We start from the raw sequence: 20282 nt of genomic DNA, 5'->3' as shown, positions 1-20282 counted from the left end.
TCAAACAGGCATTTGCACGATATCTTTATTTTTTAATTTTTTTAATTTGGATTTTTTTTCTTCTTTAAAATGTATTTTTATTTTTGTGAGGTGACGTTGTGTGTCCTCAAAGCACCTTTTAAACAAAATATATGGTTATTATTATTATTATAAATACTTATACTGCTTCGAACAAGGACGTTGCCATAGTTACTGCTTCACGTGGTGGCAGACTTTCCTGTATTTATACTAATTTACAGTAAGATGTATTTATGGGTGGCGACAGGACGGACCAGCAGCTGCTCTGTTTCCCGCAAATTGGGGTTTATAAAGGAAAGGTGCTCGACCACGTGCGTACGCACGGCTTTATGCATCCGATATTTTTTTTGTGCGCCGCACTTTTCTAAATTTTTCCGTACGCCAAGCTTTAGTGCGAAAACTGCGCACCCTTTTATGCATGAGGCCCCTGGTCAGTGGAAACTCAGCTATTGACTTTTCCCCCGGTATCTGAGCTGAAGATCAGTTGGTAGAATAGATGACACGTGAACTTTTTATCCCTCTATTACATTATTTCATAATCCATGCAATCTATTATGGCTCTGCATGTCTGAATTAAGAGGACAGTAGTTAGAGGCAAAATAAACCTTATCATCAAATCCCATATTTTTCCAAATCCCACCCTCTCACCCGCTCCGCTTTATATTGCGCTAACAGTCTTGTTTTTGTCTGTTGGGGCACCAAACGCAGTGAGAGGGGCCAATTTAGCTGCATTCGCTTTTTTATAAATAAGCCTAAACATTGTTCCCTCATCTGAACACTCTCCCCAATCACAGGGCTCCATTCTGCTGCCATTTCTGTTTGTGCTAATGCAGAAAATTTCCATTATTTCTGCAATAAGACATTTAATAAGCACTCAGCTGAGTGAAGAGCAGCTATAATTGCAGTCAGTCAGTCAGGCGCTGAGGCGAAGGAGAGTGGTGGGGAGGGCAAAACGTCACGGCTATTTTGAACGTGGACGAGTGTCGAACAAGGAGCGATCTGATTTGTGCAGAGCGATCTGAAAATGCTCCTGGAAGAGGTCTGGGTAATTACAAAAGGATTTACGCTCAAAGTGTCGAAGACGGATGGCTTAAGTGGGAACATTAATGCTGGAGACATTTTAAATGTCAGCCGGCATTCATTCCTCCCGGCTTTCACCATTCTGAACGTTTTTGTTTTTTTTTAAACTTAAATTATTATAAATTTTTAAAAATGCTCGGCGGATTAACCGCAACGCCGTTTAGTTTCTCTTCTTAACGGTGAATGTCAAGATGCAAGGGAAATATTAGCACAAGTCCGTGATACGAAATGATTTAAAAAAAAAAGAAATGCACTGATCGGAGTTTGGTGGTTTCTGACGCTAATGATTTTAGACATGGGTTGTTTGGGCAGGGAGGTACGTGAAAGGGGCGGCATACCCAAGAACTAGAAAGTAAAATTCATCTTGTCTGTCCCTGAACAAGTTTCCTACTGCTGGTATTCATGCAACAAGAAAGGGGGAGTAAGTTTCCCTTGCTTGTTTCTGACCATATAATCACGCAGTTAGACATGCCATGTGTCTCTAAATACACCATGAAAAGAGTGAATGAATGAAACAAACACAAAACTGACTAGATTGATTTAGTGTCCTATTCCTTTTTTTACAAATTTGATACAGTTTTTCATCTGATCCATGCAGAGCTGATTAATCTGGAAGTTCTGAGCTCGCATTAGAGGAAATCTGGCGTCTTTCTTCTCCATTAGCCTGGAGGAAATCTGAAATACCTGAACTAGATTTTTTTTTTAGTGTTCTCCATTCCAGTTGCTGTTCACATTTTTCCCCCTCCAAACTATAAATGTCAGCCGTCTGCTGGGTGCTTGAAAGAAAACGCTTTCACTCAAGTCAACAGGGATTCATCCCCTGGGAACCGTGAATGTCTGTAAATACCAGCGCATGGGACAGTTTGTGGATTGTTCCGTCTGAAACAAAAGGAAATGGTCAAACGTCTGCCAGTCAGCCCACTAACTGGGGAGAATAAGTATTGAGTACCGCTCCATCTGTCTCAGATATTTCTGTGCGGATGACAAAAGAGGCCACAACTGCTCAATTAAAACATTTTGAGAAAAAAGCTGATAGCTTAAAATGAGATTCTGCAGGAACAAAACTCAGGCTTAAGTGACTAAATCTGACTGGGACATAAACGGATATCTGGAACAGAATCCGTCCAAGGAGCTGGAATGAAAAGATAGAATGGCAAATATGTTTTAGTATGGTAGAAATGCTAACTATGTGGTACAAATTAATTTAGCTTGTTAACATTTTTAATGTTGAAACAGGTTCTTGTTTGCTAGTTCATTATTACACTGCATTTTGACAAAAAATTTTTATAACGCACACTTTGGCTGGAGTGCTTCTATTGATCTAATAATCAGTAAGTTGATATTTTTAATGAGTTTTTTAAATGATCAAATTGATTTTTACTTGAATATTTCCATGGGATTATTGTTGCCATGGAGTGGCACGTTTAATTCTCCGTTAAGGCAAAAACATAGGACAATAAATCAATAATACATATTCTGGTAGACACGTGATCAATATCAATAGTCTGATAGATTATTCAATAATTTCAGAACCGCACAGCATTCTGGGGGATGTAGGCAGAGGAAAGGGCTCAGCTGCTCAGTCTCTAATCTACGTTAAGCTAAGCTAAGTTGTTAGCATCGACTAACTCACTCATTCTATCTATAGCAACAACCTATTGCGTAACAGGAAAGGGCCTGGCACTAGTTTTGTATTCCCTCGGTTATCTAAAAACAACAACAACAACGTATCAATAATTATTGATGTTGACTCATGTGAAACGTTCATATAGTTTTTCAGCCACAGAAAATGCCGACTAGAAATAAATTTCCTGGCATCATTTTGGCGCCCTCGCTAGTGGGGCGCCCTCAAATGTCATGCCTTGCTACAGTTGAAGAGCTTCGTTTACTGACTTCTAGCTTATTGTTCAGGTTTTTACATCTCTACATGAACAGGATGATGGTAATTTTGTACATTTATTATTCCAGTTAATCGATTAAAAAATGTAATGACACTAGCTCTCTGACTAGTCATGTTAAATCACTATGCCTAACTTTGTAAGCTTGAAATGTAGAAATTCACGTTTTCAAAAAAACGTTAAAGAAAAGGTTTTATTGTCCTAAACCAAACATCTCAGTGTTTCTAGATTTTTATGTTCAGCAGGGTTTGAAAGAAGTTATCAATCAATCAGCTTTATTTCTAACACCAGGTAGATCTGGTTACAGTGAGGTGAGTCTCACCGTAACTTTACACCGATAATATAATTATAACATGATTCAAAATGACCCGGTGCTCAAAATGTTAAAAACAGTAAAACTCTGACTCAAATACAGTATTCTCATTAGGACAAGATAAAAAAAAAGAAAGAAAAGAAAACGGCAACAAAACTGGTTTAGTACTGCTTGGTTTTACAACAAGCAGTGTGCGTGGTTGACCGCAGTACAAGGCCGCGAAACACGTTGCTTTGCGCTGGGTAACCCTCTGCGGGAGAGAGCCTTTTAGGTCAAAACAGGTAATGCGATTAATCTGCATTATGTAACATCAACACGTTAAGCATTTTAGATTGTGTGCGTTAACACATCGGCGTTGACAGCCCTGCTTTTTGTTATATTGCATTTATTTATGCGACGGTTCCAACTTTTCGTCCAAGGCGAGCTTCTGCAGTGTGTGTCAGAGGAAGGAAGTGCTGTAACAGTCATATCCCCGTGTCATCCTGAGCTTTGCCAGAAGGTCGCTCCAGCTAGTAATGCTGGCGATAATTGCTCCTCCTTCTGATATTACTGGCAGCGTGTCGCTGTGAGTGAGCCAGGCCCGCTGAGCCGCTGCCATGGCTCCGTCGGTCCCACCCCGTCCCCTCCGAGCTGCTGGAGATCCTCCATGTTTTTACTGGGTCACACTGAAACCAGAGACGGGCCAGGAAACCTCCTGGCAACATAAAAGCACTGAGATCTAATGAGCTAAATTACACTTTGTGAGTCGGGTGCTGAGCCTTTTGGGTCATGCACGGCCTTCTGGTAGCTCGCCTACCCTCCCTGTTTGAAGAACAGACAGCGGGGGTGTTAGAAAGGAAGCCTGGTGCAAATGAAGAAAATGAAGCAAGGGAGCTGGATTACATCTGCAAATGCAGCTAAAAGCAGTCTGCTGGGATTTTTAGGTCATTTTTTGGGGTGCTCAGATTGATCGGCCCCAATTTCTTTCATTTAGGGCGATCAATGATCGGTCGGTACGTGATCTTATCCGCCAATCTTTATCACCGCCACAAAGCTCTCAGAGAAGGTTGTGTTTAACAATAGTCGGTCTGCTTTTGCCAACTGTGCAACTTTAAAAAAAAAAATTTTAGTACCGATTTGACCAATTTTAGCCAAAATTAGTCTGGCTTTTTTAAATATCGGTGACCGGCCATAAAACTGCAGTCGGTTCATGGGTAATTCATACCTATCTGTCAGTATAAATTATTAGGAGACATAATCTATCATTGTGAGAGAGTTGTAAGAAAATAAGCAGCCATGAGCTTAAATCACTGGTCTCTGGTTTGGCCTTCATCAAATATGAAGCTGCTCGACTTTTTCATTGAAAGTCGAGCAGCGACTTCTCAACCATGTACTTCTTTGTCAGGTTTTTGGTGGTTTTGCGCCTTTCCTCATCTAACTTGTCCTTCCATCATTCTCTTTACCTCACACAGTGTCTAGGGTTCAGGTTGTTGTACATTTTAGTGAATCCCATTGTGTTCCTGGGCTTTAAATGCCTAATTAAAATCTGCTGCTTTTTGGCATTTAACACTAGATAGTTTCCTTTGATGACTGACTTAATTGCAGCTGTAGGTTTAAAACACCTACACCTACAACATTATTATAAGGGACAGTATTATTTATTTTTCAGGCACATGGTATAATTTTTTAGCACAATCAAGTAGCTATGTTACCTCCAGTTGTTCTAAAAATGCTACCTATGTCAAATATGAATTAAAAGAAATTAAACTTTGTAATTTAACAACTTGAAATTGGGCCTCTGTCTCTAAGAAACTCCGCTTCTTTCTGAAACTCCACCTTCAGGAAGTCATCACAACATGGCTCCTCTATTAACCCTTTAATAACGTTTTTACCGGCATTCCCCTGAGAAGTAGCTACTATAATGAGCTCAAGTTCCACCAGGTGGTTGCTAATTGCTGCTGGCTAGTCTGAAGGAGCTGAGTGGAGGAGTCGCGGGGGAGGGCTGCTCTGTGAGGCAGAAGTTCAGAAACTGCAGCTCTGGGGAGGAGCTTTGTCCTTGAAGGCGGGGCTAGGTCCAACCAGGCATTTTACACAGCTGAATGGTTGCCATGGAGATTAAAGGATTTCTTAAACACGCATGAGAAAATCAAAGCAACACTTCAGACATTATAACATGATGTAAAGCTCAAAAAAGTCCATTTTACATAATACTTCCCCTTTAATAAACTAACTTAGATCCAAATCAGGATCCATGGTGCGTGTAGGTTCTCACTGCAGCCTTCATGTACCACCGGTCACACTCCAGAGTCAGACTAAACCTTTGCAGACGAGTGATCCGTTTCTGAGTGCCGCTCGGTCTGAGTGGGCGACAGAGTCGGAGCGGTGGGCGCTGCGCGACAGAATGAAACGGACTCTGAGAAAATCAAACGGTAAAAACACGCTTTTGTTTGCGACACGTGTGTGGGTCTGAGTGCTGCAGCGGGGCCGTTAAGACCTTGAGAGTCTAAAGCTGAACTCTGCGTGTTACTACTGCACTTTGCACTCAGCAGAGCAAGGAAGGAATTTACTGGCAACGTTGACCTGCAGGGAATTTAGGTGGGTGGGCGTGGGGGGACACGTGCGTGTGTGTGTGGTCAGATTGTGTTGCAGCTCTTCACCCCTTGACCAGTAATACCACCATGCTGGCACACCCTTCTGCTGGTTACAGACAGGAAGAGCGTCTAAACGCATGCAACATTCACATGAAGCTGCGAACTTCAAATGCAGGTAAATGGGGGTAAAAATAAGGTTTAATATGTGAGTTTGTTTCAGTTTTGCGTTTCATCGTGCTTCATCTATCTCGTGTAGTTCTGTGCCTGCGGTGATCGGAACAAAGCGCAGCTGGGCTCTAATGTCACTGTGGCATGTCGAGTAGTTCTGCTAAATCCAAGTTTTCGGCTCGTTGGACGCAAGGCCGATCAGCTGCCAGGCGTTGGCGCTCTAACTTGTCAGAGTGTGTTTAGCGCAGTCTGGTGGCGGTGAAGTGAAGATGATTTCACCGTCACACACATGGAAATAATAATGGAAAAGAACAGCAGATGGATTGTGTTGCTGCGGCTCAGTGTGTCTGAAACTGACCTGAAGTTGTTTATGAAATAAAAATAAAATAAGTTTGTGCAGCAATCACCAAGCCGCAGTTCCGGAGAAATTTAATTTAATTTAATTTTTTTCACATATTGGTTGTGAAATAATCTGAACTGCAGCAATTTATGCAAAAGTGCCAGAAATGTATTTATTTTTCTTTGCCTTTATGAGAGTTGCACATTGAGGCTCTTAATTCTGTTTGAATTGCACTGTTTCCAATTAGTTCATAAGCACATTAGACGAAACTCTCTGAAAGAAACAAGATGCCACCTTGTCCACCTCGTCCTAGTGCAAAAACTTTTTATGGACAAACAAGAGGGTTTTTTTTGACATTATTTAAAAATTATTTGTGGATTTTCAATTTGTGCAGTTTTGTGGTTAATGAACACACAGCTACTGATGTTTCAGTATTTGCCAGTTCTCTGTGGTGGCTTGATCTTCTGTGTGAGGGTGACAGGTTAGCTTGAGATGGGAAAACGTGGACTCCGTTGGGTCTTCCAACAGGACAGTGGTCCAAGACGTATGACAGCAAGTTTTCAAATGGGTGAAGATCAATCCTCGAATGTATCTTTGATCTTAAAGCGTTAAAGCCTGGTGAAATCAAAACACTTAGTTTAAAGTGTTTTTTTGTGGAATTAATTCCCTCTCAGTTGCTGGTAAAACGCTCAATTTTCGGCCGTTCGTGTTTGAGTGCATGTAACCTTTTGCACGCAGTACAAACAGAATTAGCTTCGAGTTCAAATGTGCTCTCTCACCTCAACATCCTGCAAATGCAAGCAGCATATTTTTGCCTCTTCATGCGCTGCGTTAGCCATCCGCGGCGTGCTCCGGCAGGAATGACCTTGCTGTGTTTTCCCACTCTGCACGGACGGCGCTCCACCGAGCTCTGCAGCTCCACACTTCAAAACTAAGAACCCTTTAAATAGACCTGACCTTTGACCTAGCGGACGCCCACTCACATCTCCACGTCATGTTGGAAACGCTCCGTCAGCCACACATCTGTTAAAACAAAAGCAGGGTGTGAAATCCAGTGGAGATGAGGATAAATTTGACTGGACATGGGAGGGGGTGTGCAGGTGTTTTGGCTGCAGCAGAGAGACCCATGTATTGATAGGCAGACGGTCATTACATTGAGGCTAATTGGTGCATTTCAGCTGTCAAAAATATGGCAGAATTTAATGGGTTGTAATAATTTTGTCTTGAGACCTAATTATAATTTTGGTCTATATTTGGTTTACTGTCAGTTTCATGATCCTAGAATACATAAAATATAGTTTTTCTTTTTAATACCAGATTTTTGTTGTAAGAGACACATTTCTGAATTATATAAATATCATGTTTGTAAGACGAGTGTATTTGCATGAGAAAAAAAAGACATAAATTGACAATATTATGTAAAATTGACTTTTTAACGTAAAAACATTGTTAAAAGGGGTTAACAGAGGAGCAACGTTGTGATGACTTCCTGAAGGCGGAGTTTGAGAGTAGGTTTTACCATATCCAGGGTGTTCTTAAAACTCTAAACCTGTACAGCCCGTCTCTCATAAATGTCATCTGGACGTCTACGGGGTCAACGGGTCATTGCTTGAGCTGACAGTGGTCAAGACCGCGTAGTGAGAAGAAGGCTCAGTGGGATTCCCTGATGCTAAGCTTGACTTTTACTGAGTCTGCCACCTCCACAGGGGAGCTTATCTGATAAATAAAGTTCAATAAAAATAGGAGACAAACAGTTTCAAAGCTGCATGAAGGAAACTGTGTATAAGTGCCTTTCCTCCTGATCACAGAGTCATTTTGTCTAAACAGCCTGTTTGGTTGTCTGTGATTGGTTCTAATTTAAATGCCATGGCTCATTGATTTTATATCTCCTTTTTTGATATGGTCTTATGAAGCTCACATCACAACCGTGGGTGAGTCTCATTGTGAAAGGATGATATGACAACACAAGGATGAGTCACCATGTCTGAAGTCTGACTTTTTTTTTTTATATAAAACTAGTTTTTATGTTGATCTTCAAGGGTAGACTTCCAGACTCTTCTGTTTACATCCCTCGCTGTACAAAATCATGAATCAGATGGTTGGAAAAATAAACTTTGTTTTAAGTTGCATTAAAGGAGAGAGCAGGAAAGTCTTAACATGCAGAACTGTTTAACATCAGGTTGATTTACGAATCAACTACACCTGCAGGAACATGAAGGTGTTTCTTTGGATCCGGGCTTGATCTCTGAGTCAGAATGTCGTAGTGCGGGGCGATGCGTATCACAATATAAGTATTACATATCCGTTGATATCGATGATTATTAAGCTCTTTGCTTTAAAAACCCAAAATACTGCCAAACTACTAACATGACCTTTCCTCTTTTATCCGCAGTTTCCTCTAGAGCATGTACTCATTTGCTCCAACACGCTCAGGCGTACTGTTTGTATTCTGTGGATCGTCCATTGTCCGCAGACGGCTGAGTTGTCATAGTCAAGTGTACCGATTTCCTACATTTCTCTTTACAAATTCCCTCATTTCCAACAATCGAAAAGGATAATAGGAAGTTGATGAGGAAATTTCTTCTCCATCAGAGCTGCCACCACACAACTGTCAGGGAACAGCAGTCACATGTCACATTCATGCGACTTTCAACGTAATTGGCTCGCGTCCGCGATCATAAAAATGTGCCTTTGAGAGGACGTGTTCAGCGGACGTCTGTTTGGAGACCGCCTCGAGACCAAGTGGACCTCCAAGGAGTTTGTTGATGACAACATGAAACTGCTACTGCACATGTGTGATAACAAGTTGTTGCTAGCTGGCTAAAGAGCGAATGAGTACTTTTAAGCTGGACTTTTGCAGCTAAAGCCTTTCCTTTGTCTTTACTCCCCAGAATGCCAGATGGTTCTGGATCAGAGTTCACTGAAATGATCAAAATTATATCGGACCTATTTTCTGTTAGCATTGATCCTGGGTCCTTTGCAATAGATGTTGTTTTTTTAGCACCAAATGTACCTCAGTATGAGTTAATGGGAACTGTCTTACCACTATGATAAAAGCTAACATCTACAGTCTTTCCTATTTCTGCTCTTATGGGGACAGCCAACCGGCAGCAAGGAAAATAAATCGCACTCCTGGATTGGCTGCTTTGCAAACACCAACCAATTCAAGTCAAGTAGCATTGTGGCTAGTTATATTAGCTTCCCAAGCTTAGTTTTCTTTTGAATACTTTATACGTGCTACAAAAAAATAGTTCAGTTATCCATGAATAATCTGGAGTTGCAATCCCCAATAAACAACATTAAGTGAAATGAGCAAAATCTGAACTGCGCACAGACAGGTGTCTGTTAGTTGCAGTTTTCACATTTTTTTAACCTAATCTGTTATGGTACATGCTAGATTAAAAAAAATAATTGTATCTTGTTGGAAAACTTTGAGTCAAAGTGGGATATATTTACGATTTAGGAATATCCCCACAGACTGCTAGCTGCTCCAAATGCTAAAGAAAGACAAGATCCCATTTTACTCAAGAGCAGCCTCATTTCACTCAGATGTGTGGCCTCTGCTGCTCATATAAATAATTAAGGCCGTTCATCAGGAAGGCTCATTATGCCGTATAGTTTTAGTAACAGCTTACAGTATGTCAATTTGCTCCTCCCCATTTTCAGCATATAAGTAGATTCCACCTTTTTAAGCTACTTTTCATAATGCTTGTGGGGGAAAAAAACACATTTATTTTTGATTTTCTAACCAATATTAGCATTAAAAGCTTATTTATTACTTCTTATAATGTGTTAAAAATGTGTTTGCAACCGTATTATAACAATTGACTCAAAACGTTGGCTCATAAATTAAGTGTCCATAATGCTTTAGGGTACTGTGAAACTAAAAATAACTGTTTTAAACGCAGAGGTTGATGCACATTGTCATTGTGTCAACCTGAGAGCAGCTGTCGGCTGCAGCTGAAAGCAGGATTAATAGACCTGCTGAAATTCTACCAATGTTGCGAGATTGCATGCTTCGCATCCAAAACGAATGGCTCTGTAGACATTACTTCTGATTACACTGTATGTGTGGAATTGTGACGATGCTCTTGATCTGAATTCAGTCCAGGTTTTTATGGGTTGTCCATTTGGGGGAAATAGTTCAATATCCTGAAACTTTCATGGATTTTTTGTTTTTAAAGTCAAGTTTATTTGTATAGACTTGTATAGAATTTCATCAGAATAGCTGTTCAGAGTACTTTAGATGCAAAAATGAAAACACCACACAGTCATCAATTGAGAAGCCAGTAACAGACATTACATTTTGTCAAATGCCTTCATCAAAATTATCAATATACATCAAATATGTTGGTCAATGTAGCAGTGATATTGGGTTGAAAGCAACTCTAAACAGATGAATTTTTAACCTTGATTTAAAGGAACTCAGTGTTTCAGGTGTTTTGCAGTTTTCTGGAAGTTTGTTCCAGTTAACATTATATTTTGTCATCAAGCAAATACACATCAGATATATTGATCAGTGTTACAGTTATTATGAATCAAAGGCGACTCTAAACAGGTGGGGTTTTAGCCATGATTTAGACAAAGTCAGTGTTTCAGCAGTAGTGCTGTTTTCTGTAAGTTTGTTCCATATGTTGGAACATAAAGATTGAATTCTACTTCTCCACGTTTGCTTCTGGGGATGCAGAGTAGACTAAAAATTAAGTGTCTTTGCACTAACATGCCCATGAAAATCAGTTGTAAGGTGGAGTTTCTGATGGACTTTGCTAGCGCTCCATGTACCCGACTGAAAGCAACCAGTCCCACCTTCACACTTCCGGGTTTTCACAGTTCCCTTCCTGTCTCGAAGCTCTTTCACGACAAATTCAGCAACTGACAGAAGAAATGGGGAAAGATTTAATCATAGATGTTTTTATGCCACAACCAGCTAAGGGACACGGGGATGGAAGGTACATTGTGAACATCTCTTTCATTTCCAGTGATAAATTGTGCGGCTGAAAGCCCCCTTGGGTGACGCTTCCAGCATTGGTTTCAGCCTGTTTTCATTACACCGGAGGTTGTCATCGCCTCTGTTCCCCTGAAAATGATGCTGTCACGTCTATAATGTCTTGGACTATTTCAAACCTCACTGCAGAATGAAATCACAGCATCTTAGGATACCTTACGCACTGTTCCCATTCACAGTGAGCAATCTGACATGAGCTTTATCAGCTTCCTAAGGGAACAGTTACCGCACTTGGGCTCACAAACAAACAGGCCTGTGTGCGAATGTGCGAGATCGATATCTAGATCTACTGCTGTGTTAACGGAGAGGATTTCGAGAGAGCTTGATATCAGCGATGATGGATTCCTCTTTATCTGTTTACGGACCGGCGAGCAGAGTTAATGGCTTTGACACGTAGCTTTTAATTTCATAAGATCTCTGTGAATTTTGAATCCATCTATTAGTTCTGACATTAGGGTGTAAATGAAAGTGTATCACATCTGTCATCACTGCTAAATGTAACTGATATTTACGATGTACAATGGAATGAATTGAATGGTATTTATTGTTAAGAATATCCCAATACTGGTACCGGTCTGAGTCATTTAGGATTAGGTAAAGAAGTCACAACTTAATGCTTTATTAAAGTTAGTGCACCTATGTACAGGTCTTTGAAAAAGTATTCACTCCTTAATTTATTTCTTGGTTTGAATGGGAACCAAAGTTGAAACGTTTGTTACATTTCCAGCTGGTGCGATTCTCTTTCACACTGAACTGTGTTCCACTCCTCGCCTGTGGTGGCGCTGCACCAAGAGCCACTGAAGGAAGCAACATAAAAACCTCTGAAGAAGACACTGAGCGGCAACTTTCTTCTTCATAAAATGCAAACATAAATGTAGTGGGGTCAGATTTTAGTGGTTGTAGGATTTCTCTTTAAACTTTGGCAAAATACCTGGAGCGGTTTCTTCCGCTAGCGCTAAACTCTCGTGTTTGTTTTGGTTGTATTTACCCAGAATGCCCAGCGTTACAGTCCATTTCCTGCTTTTGGAGCTATTTCCAGTCCGCCCGGTGATCTCATGCACTCGAACCGCACCAGTAGCTGAGTTTCCATTACAAATATGTGCAAGACTGATTGATATTCCGGTAAAGTCGAAAAGACACAATTTCACAATTCAGTTGTTTTCATTATATAAGAAACCCAATTAAAATCATGTGAATAAGTTTGTTCATGTGATAACTCATGTCGCTCCGTCATCCTGCTACTACATCCCGTCGTCGTCTTTGTTTTTTCCACCAGTAGTAACATCCAGCTGATGATCTCGTGACTTGTGAAATGCAAGTGTTTCCATTTCAGTTTTGCGAAAAACCACCTCATCCTAGCGCAAAAACAATTTAGAAAAAAATGGGAGTTTTTTCAAAATTGCCTTGTTTCCATTAAGCAAATGTATTTTTGTAATTTAACCATGGAATTTGTGCAATTCCATTGTCAATAGAAACGCGGCCAGTGTTCACGTCAACCGAACCGAGACCTAGGTTTTTGGGTGGAACAGAGTTCGATTGCGCGTTCATACCTCCCCAAGCAAACCGGACTTTTCTGGGTAAACGGATTGGAGCTGGGTTAAAGTAGACTAAACAGAGCTGGCGTGAATGCTCCCTTAGACTAACTAATTCACCAAACGGTCATTGTTTTGGACTTTGGGAAGGGAGAACCCAACCATGCACGGGTAGGACACTCAACTCAGAAACAACCCACGCCGGGATTCAAACTTGTAATCCAATTGCTGCAAGGCAGCAGTGCTACCAACTGCACCACAGTGCATTTATCTGAATGTACACCACACTCTGCAGCTGTGGGAATTGCTGCAGCTCCGCCTGGGGGAGCGAATCAGTCAGAACTCACCTCTCTGAAGCCCGTCGGATTAATTTGTTATTCCTTTCATGCCAAAGCTGATTGATTCTAATCCAGTCTCCTGTTCAGGTAATTAAGAAATCGCCATCTGACTTCTGTGGCTGTGATTCCTGTTATGGTACAAGACAGAACATATTCCCTTGTGAACCGTGGCAGCGTACGCACACTGTGGTTGTTTCGTTTTATTACACACTCCTCCTGTAGCAAAGCCGTCGTGAGTCACGATTCCTCCGGTGTTGATTGAAAGCTGCTTCGCTGTAACGCTTTGCTGCTCTTCAGGCTGTTCTGTCAACACTTTTTACAACTGGTTTTTAAACATGCATGTGTAAATGGGAACAGGGCCAGACCTCTAGATGGTGAAATTATGTCACTAATGATTAAGTTCAAACACACAACCTGCTGCTGCAGTTAAGATTTAAGCTGATGGATAATTGGTCTAACTGCTGAGAACAACCAGGAACATTTGATCCGTCAGGTTTTAAAGTAAGTGCTAATTGATGGGACCAAAACTTTGATATGTATTTTATTTCATTCCAGACAACATGGGAGAGTCTGTAGATGGGGAAACTGTCAGATGTGTAAAAAAAAGGCCTCCTCTGTGGAAGAGTGGCAAGAAGAAGTCATTGTTGACAGAAGTTTGATTTGCAGGTTTTTCACAAGTCATGGTATTGTTGACTGCAATGTTGATCAGATGAGATTGAAATTATTCTTCAGAGCATATTCATGGCCCAGTTCAAACTTAGATCAGTTCTAGTTCTGATCTAAGTTTTAATTATGATTCTGTGGCAAATCTTAAAAATTTCTCTTCACATCTTCTCCATATTCTATTACTTGGATGGAGCCAGGGATAAGGGTCGTCCAGATAAAACTTTTTCATTTCCGATACGATACCAATATCGCAGCTTCGAGTATTGGCTGATACCAGTTTTGACCCGATACGATATCGGCGCGAATCAGACATGCTTATATTACCTTTTTTGTACTGGTGAATGTTTAAGGATTGATCAGAGAACTGTAGTCATGTGATTCTTAATTTTTATGTATTGTGAACTTTTATGCTTCACGGCTTTTTATTCTTTTTCATTTTGAAACTTGATAATCTCCTTTTATATAAACACTTTATATTTATCTTTATTATTCTCTGTTCCCATATTGCACTGTTATATACTGTATCAATATTGATTGCACCTCGAGGCACTACAGATGAAAACTAACATAAATGGCTAAAATAAAACCATTTAAGAGGCTTGGAAACTTTTGGGTAAATGTCAAACACCTGCTGCTGAGGCAGTATGAGCTGAGCAGACAGTCTAACAGGTTGTGTGTTCTTCCTGTGTGTGACAGGCTGCTTTTAGCCTGGGAGCTAAAGGTGTCACTGTGCGTTATCCCTGTTATGGGATGCACTTCGGCTCTCCTGGGAAAAACCCGCGCTCCGCCGTAGGCTTCGCTCTCCCGCTACATCAAACACGACTCTCTACGGCACGAGCAGCGCTTTTTATTGACTGCTAACAGAGCCGTGGCGTGGTTCTAAACCTTTCACCAGTTTGTTTTCGCTGAGTGGACCCGCTGCTTCTCATTATTAGGTCTGTGGCTCTGTTGGTGACAACCAAACAGCTCTTCTGCTGCTTGTGCGATTTAAGAGCCAAAACACATGGAGCTATAATTGAAACAGACAAGCTGATGAGCTGGCGGTTTCTTTTTTTAAATTTTATTACTTCTATTCAATAATTCAAGTGAATGCATTCAGATGTTCACGAACACACACAGACACCGTCCGCACCGCTTGGTGTTGTTTACTCAGTCCAGTTGGTTGAGGCTTTTGAATGAGTCTGAACGCTCCGCCGTTTGTGCTGAGCCCAACACTTTGCGCCTCGCAGGGCGGGCGGGACGGCTGACCGGGAGAGGGGCAGAGAGGGGGTCTGTATTCGACCGCCTCACATTCTACACCGGGCTGGGAAAAGTCATGGTCCAAGGCCCGTCAGGGTGGAGAGATTGATAAGGGGTTCTAATTGTTGAGGGTACAAATATAGCAGGATGCCTTCAGTGTTTACAGTGCCTCAGGGGTTTGCTAATTTCATCTCCTTTTTCTCTGTCTCTCTTGTGTCTCTTCAGTCATAACCAAAGGAGCACGTCGTTCTGTCATCCTGTAACCGGACAGATTTCCCCAGAGAACGTGGACTTCCTCCTGCAGGAACAGTAAGTGAAGAGATGTGTTATTTTTCTGCACCTTGAACTAGGGGAGCGTGATATGGACTTAAAAAGTCTTAAATTTGTTTATCAATCAATCAATCAATCAATCAAATTTTATTTGTATAGCACATTTCAGCAGCAAGGCATTTCAAAGTGCTTTACATCATATCAAACACAGAAACACAACACAACATAGAATCAACAATCAAAACACGACATTAAGTCAGGTTCCATCAATAAATTTGTAATTGATTACATTTCAAATACAATCCTAAACAGGTGGGTTTTTAGTCGAGTTTGCATCCATAGAAGGTTTACCTGTTACACTCCTACTGTGTTATATGGAACAAAATACCTGTTGCTATTTTTATTCCCACTCACGCTCACAATCTATATATCTAAAAATAAGGCCTGAAAATGTCCTAAATGTATTTATTTTTTTGAACTAACTCGGCCCTTAATATGTCAATCACAGGTCTTAAATTTACTCTTGGCACGAGTACTTAATTGTATATTCTATGTATTTTTTTTCTCACAAGACATTTTTAATTGGGTACTTAGGTTAGTGCTAACTAGCCAGCTAGCTTTTTTGCATTAGTGGAAATTTATTGCCAGTTGGCTGGAAAAGTTCAGACGTTTCTTTGAAGTTATAAGTCTTAAATTCTGACGGTCTTAAAAATGTCTTTAAAAGTCTTAAATTTGTGTTGTTGAAACGTGCAGAAACTCCTTACAGTTTTATTGTGATATTTGTTCTACTATTTATGATGATAAAAATTATTATTTGAAATGATCAATTGCGTCTTTTTTAAGTAGCTGTTTAGCTTTGTAACTTTATTGATAGTAAAAAATAACATTTCCAACAATATCATTTGTTTTAAATATCATTATTTGAAATTTATAGCTCCAATGATAAATCAGGATTCTTATTATTATAAGAAATGTTCATGATAAATTATACAAGATAAATGATATGATAAATACCTTGTCCGTACCTTGGACCATAGAAATAAACTTGTAGAAACAGCTTGTTACCTTCAGTGTGTGTTCTCATCTGCTCTCATCTATATTGGCTTGAACATCAACTTTTCTTTAACTTATACACTAAATTATGAGATATGATCAAGGAAATCCCAGAAATCGTATCTGCAAATCTTATTTTTTGGCTCGCTTCCCTCGGTTTTTCCGCAGTTCAACTTGCAGACTCTTTGGCTGAACTTAAAACCAAGTTTCTGTTTAAGAGGCGGCCTGAAGTTAGCTGGATATGCTTTCCTCACATGTACCTATTGTGTGAGAAAGTTCTGTACTGTTTGAAGTTAGGCTGCTTTTCTTTCATTCCTCGGTTTCTTTTGTGAAAAAGAAAATGTTAATGTTTTTCTCAAGGACATGCAGTGATGTTAGGAGTGTTCTTACCGTCTGCTGATGCCTCAGCAGGAACGAGGAAATCGTCGCTCCTCTCTAGTTTAGACCAGGAGCGGAGAATTACAGCGGAGCGTACTTTTAGTTTGATCTGTTTTTCCCCTTTTGGAGAACTTACCAAAATATGAAAGTTCTTTTTTCTCTCTCAATGTTCAAACCAAAAACTGAGCTCATCTTCCCCTTATATCTGGAGCTAATGGAGTTTGGGAATAGCTATAATAAGCCTACTTAGAAATATCTAGAAAGCTTTTTTGTTTTTTTTAATAAGGTAGACACTTCTTTCTCAAAGAGGGAAAATCAATGACGAGTTCTTCAAGTCGTGCTGCGGTTTATGGCGTTTTGCTGCATGGTGGTGCAGTGGTTAGCACCAATGCCTTGCATCAAGAAGACCCTGGGTTCAAATCCCACACGAGGCTCAATCGGCATGGAATTAGCATGTTGTCTCCGTGCACATTTTGGGTTTTCGTCACGTACTCACGCTTCCTCTCACAACTGGATCCCCAGATATAACGTGTCGTAACTGTGCATTCTTCTACTGAGAATCTAGAGATATTTAAAATGATGTTTTAATAGTACATGTAATTTATGGCATGTGGAAACTTGCTAAGCTTAGTTTTTATGTTGAAGATGCAGCAGACCTGTTTCTATTAGGTGTCAGCACAAAGTAACGATGACTCACCAGTGTTACAGAGTCAACGTAAAAGCAACACGGTGAAGTAAAGCTGGCTGTTTTTGCTACGCTCTTGGAATAGCAGGTGTTTTTGTCAGACTTATTTTGTCTTTATGGGTCTTAGGTTCCTTCCAACAGGCTCAGCAGATAGAAAATTACATTAGAATAACAAAGCTTGTGTAGAAACAAGAGGTTTCACTTGAACAAACGGTAAATGTGTCTGGTGTATTTTTGGCTAAAGCTAGTTTTGTTCATTCAGTGAAGCTTCTCGCAGTGGGTAGAGTATCCAGACATCTTATCCAACCAAGAGTAGCGATACTTCATACTAACATTACTCAGATGGTCGGATCTTTAAGCTCATCATATATCAGCTACTTCTCAGTGAAACGCTGGTTAAAACGTTGTGTAAAGGCTAATAGAGGAGCGATGCTCTGAGGACTTCCTGAAGGCGGCAAAGTGAACCCAATTTTAGTCCATTTAATTACAAAGTCATATTTGACATGTACGGCATGCGAAAGTGACATAGTGACGTGATCGTTCTAGAAAATGGCACTATGTTCCTGGAAATCACATTATACTGCCTCTTTAAATGTGATTCGGGTGTGTCGGAGCAGAGACTCGTCTAAAATGTACCGGCGTCTGGCCATCGGGGACCAGAATTTTCTCCACTTGATTCAGTCTGTCAGCTCAGTTGGCCGTTTTTATTGGCCCCAGCAATCATTACTGGCAGATATTGATCGAGAAGAGTTTCTCTTTTCTTTAAAGGTCAAACCGAAGAGCTTGTTGACCACCAGAGGATAAGACCCAAAGACCAAAGAAAAGATAGAGGAGGACAAATTGGCCAACATTTAAAAGTGATGTTACCTGAGGGAAAACTGAGGTTGTGGGTCTTTGTTTTACATTTGATCTGTCCAGATTAGAGAAGTGACAGTAGAAATAAGGGGAACGGATAACAGAGCCGACAGTTTATGGTGTTTCCTGCGGCTGCAGCAGCTGTTCAAGAATTAAGAAAAAAAGGATGAATGTTAGTCAAAAAAGCCCCAATAAGGTCAAGTTTTATTTTCTTTTGAATATTTTAAATTTGCTCTACGAACAAATCTCTGAATGGACTGGATTTCTACGACTTATTTGGAGTTACGTTCAGGAGAGAAATACGCAATTAGGCGAATTTGTCGGTTCTGAATCGCTAACAGGCGCAGGTCCACTGTACTCTGACAGTTATGTAAGGGAAGATCAGACAGGGAAGGTCTTCATTTAAAAGAAAATCTTCCTATTTATGCAAGTTTGCTTCATTACGTGAGAAGCAAAAAAACTGGATAAAGGCAGCAAATGGTAAATAAATTTGGAGGTTTTAAATGTAAAGCATTAGATCATCTGCATAAAGTGAAACTAAACAAGAGTTTAGATTTTCTCTGCTGGGGCAGAAGACGTTTATATTTGTCTGATTTAAGATATAAGACAAGAGAATTTAGGGTGGGAACATGCAAAAGTAAAAAAATAAAACAATAGAGAAAAATTAATTTTGAACTACACGCGATTGTCAGACTTGGTTGAGCTCATGTTCAAATTTAACATCACGGGGCGTGCTGTGGTGGCGTAGGGGATAGCGCGACCCACGTTTGGAGGCCTTGAGTTCTCGATGCGGCCGTCGCGGGTTCGATTCCCGGACCCAGCGACATTTGCCGCATGTCTCCCCGTCTCTCCTTCCCCCTTTCCTGTCAGCCTACTGTCATTTAAGGGACACTAGAGCCCACAAAAGACTCCCTGAAGGGGAGAAAATAAAAAATTTAACATCACACATTAAAACCAGTAATGGAATTTTAAAGAACTGCAGAGTCAAATCACACATTTAGTCACTATTAAGGTGAAAGTTGGGAGAAAAACCAGAAATCACAGGGAAATATGAATTAAAAATTAAAGTGACCTCTGATCAATATTAAAGTCAGATTATCTATGTTGTCATTAAAGTATGAAGGATTTTATATTCCAGTCTGTGACACCGATTTCTTAGAAGGAGTAACTTCTGAAATTATAAACCAGTCTCCTTGTGCTGAGCTGTGGGTTCATATATTCATGACCCAGAGAAAGAAATTCTTCTAATACTGAATTATTTCAACTGGATCCAGGTTAAAATGCTGCCTTCCAATAAATAGCTAAACTGAAAGAAGACATTGATTTCCTTTATGTTCAGATCCGCTCTAAATTATAAGCTCATCTGCTGCAGAGTTCAGAATAACTTCCTTTTCCTTAGTAATTAACTGTTTTAATTGCTGTTTCTGGGTGTGTCATGAATATTTAATGAGGTTGACTCATCTCACCTGCTCTCCTGTACGAGCTCTCTGCTCTCAGGTTTTGCTGATATCAATGCTTCTGTGATTGAATTAGCTGGTTTCAGCCCGTTAGACCTCTGCAGGCTCATACAGATCTTAGCTACAATTATCTTTTTATGATTTTTATAAGTGGATAACTGGATAAAATTAAGTCAGATTTTCTTTTTTTTTTTCTCTTTTTTTTTTACAGTTATAAACATACATTTGCTTTCTTTCACTTGGAGAACTGCTAATGTGGGACAGAATGAACGTGGGCCCGGTATGGACCCGGATGAAAATGATCAGTGTTATCACAGCTTTGTTAAAATCTGTTAAAAATATGCACAAATTTTAATATAGGCCTGAAGATATTTCCCTAAGAGAAGCAACCAACAAAAATGTTTTTCATCTTAATTA

At 40.2% G+C, this 20282-nt stretch overlaps 1 protein-coding gene across 9 annotated transcripts in view; it reads left to right on the top strand.

The window, feature by feature from the left end:
• LOC116736696 (pleckstrin homology domain-containing family A member 7-like) overlaps positions 1 to 20282 on the top strand; it is a 161938-nt gene that overhangs the window by 54855 nt on the left and 86801 nt on the right. For all 9 annotated transcript variants that reach the window (XM_032589380.1, XM_032589352.1, XM_032589424.1 and 6 more), the window contains one exon: positions 15393 to 15476. In XM_032589380.1, the coding sequence (XP_032445271.1) occupies positions 15393 to 15476 (84 nt within the window). The remainder of the gene's footprint in view (positions 1 to 15392; positions 15477 to 20282) is intronic.

The sequence above is a fragment of the Xiphophorus hellerii genome, chromosome 2, assembly GCF_003331165.1.
Source record: "Xiphophorus hellerii strain 12219 chromosome 2, Xiphophorus_hellerii-4.1, whole genome shotgun sequence".
Lineage (NCBI taxonomy): Eukaryota > Metazoa > Chordata > Actinopteri > Cyprinodontiformes > Poeciliidae > Xiphophorus > Xiphophorus hellerii.
This window is presented reverse-complemented; position numbering and strand designations above follow the sequence as displayed.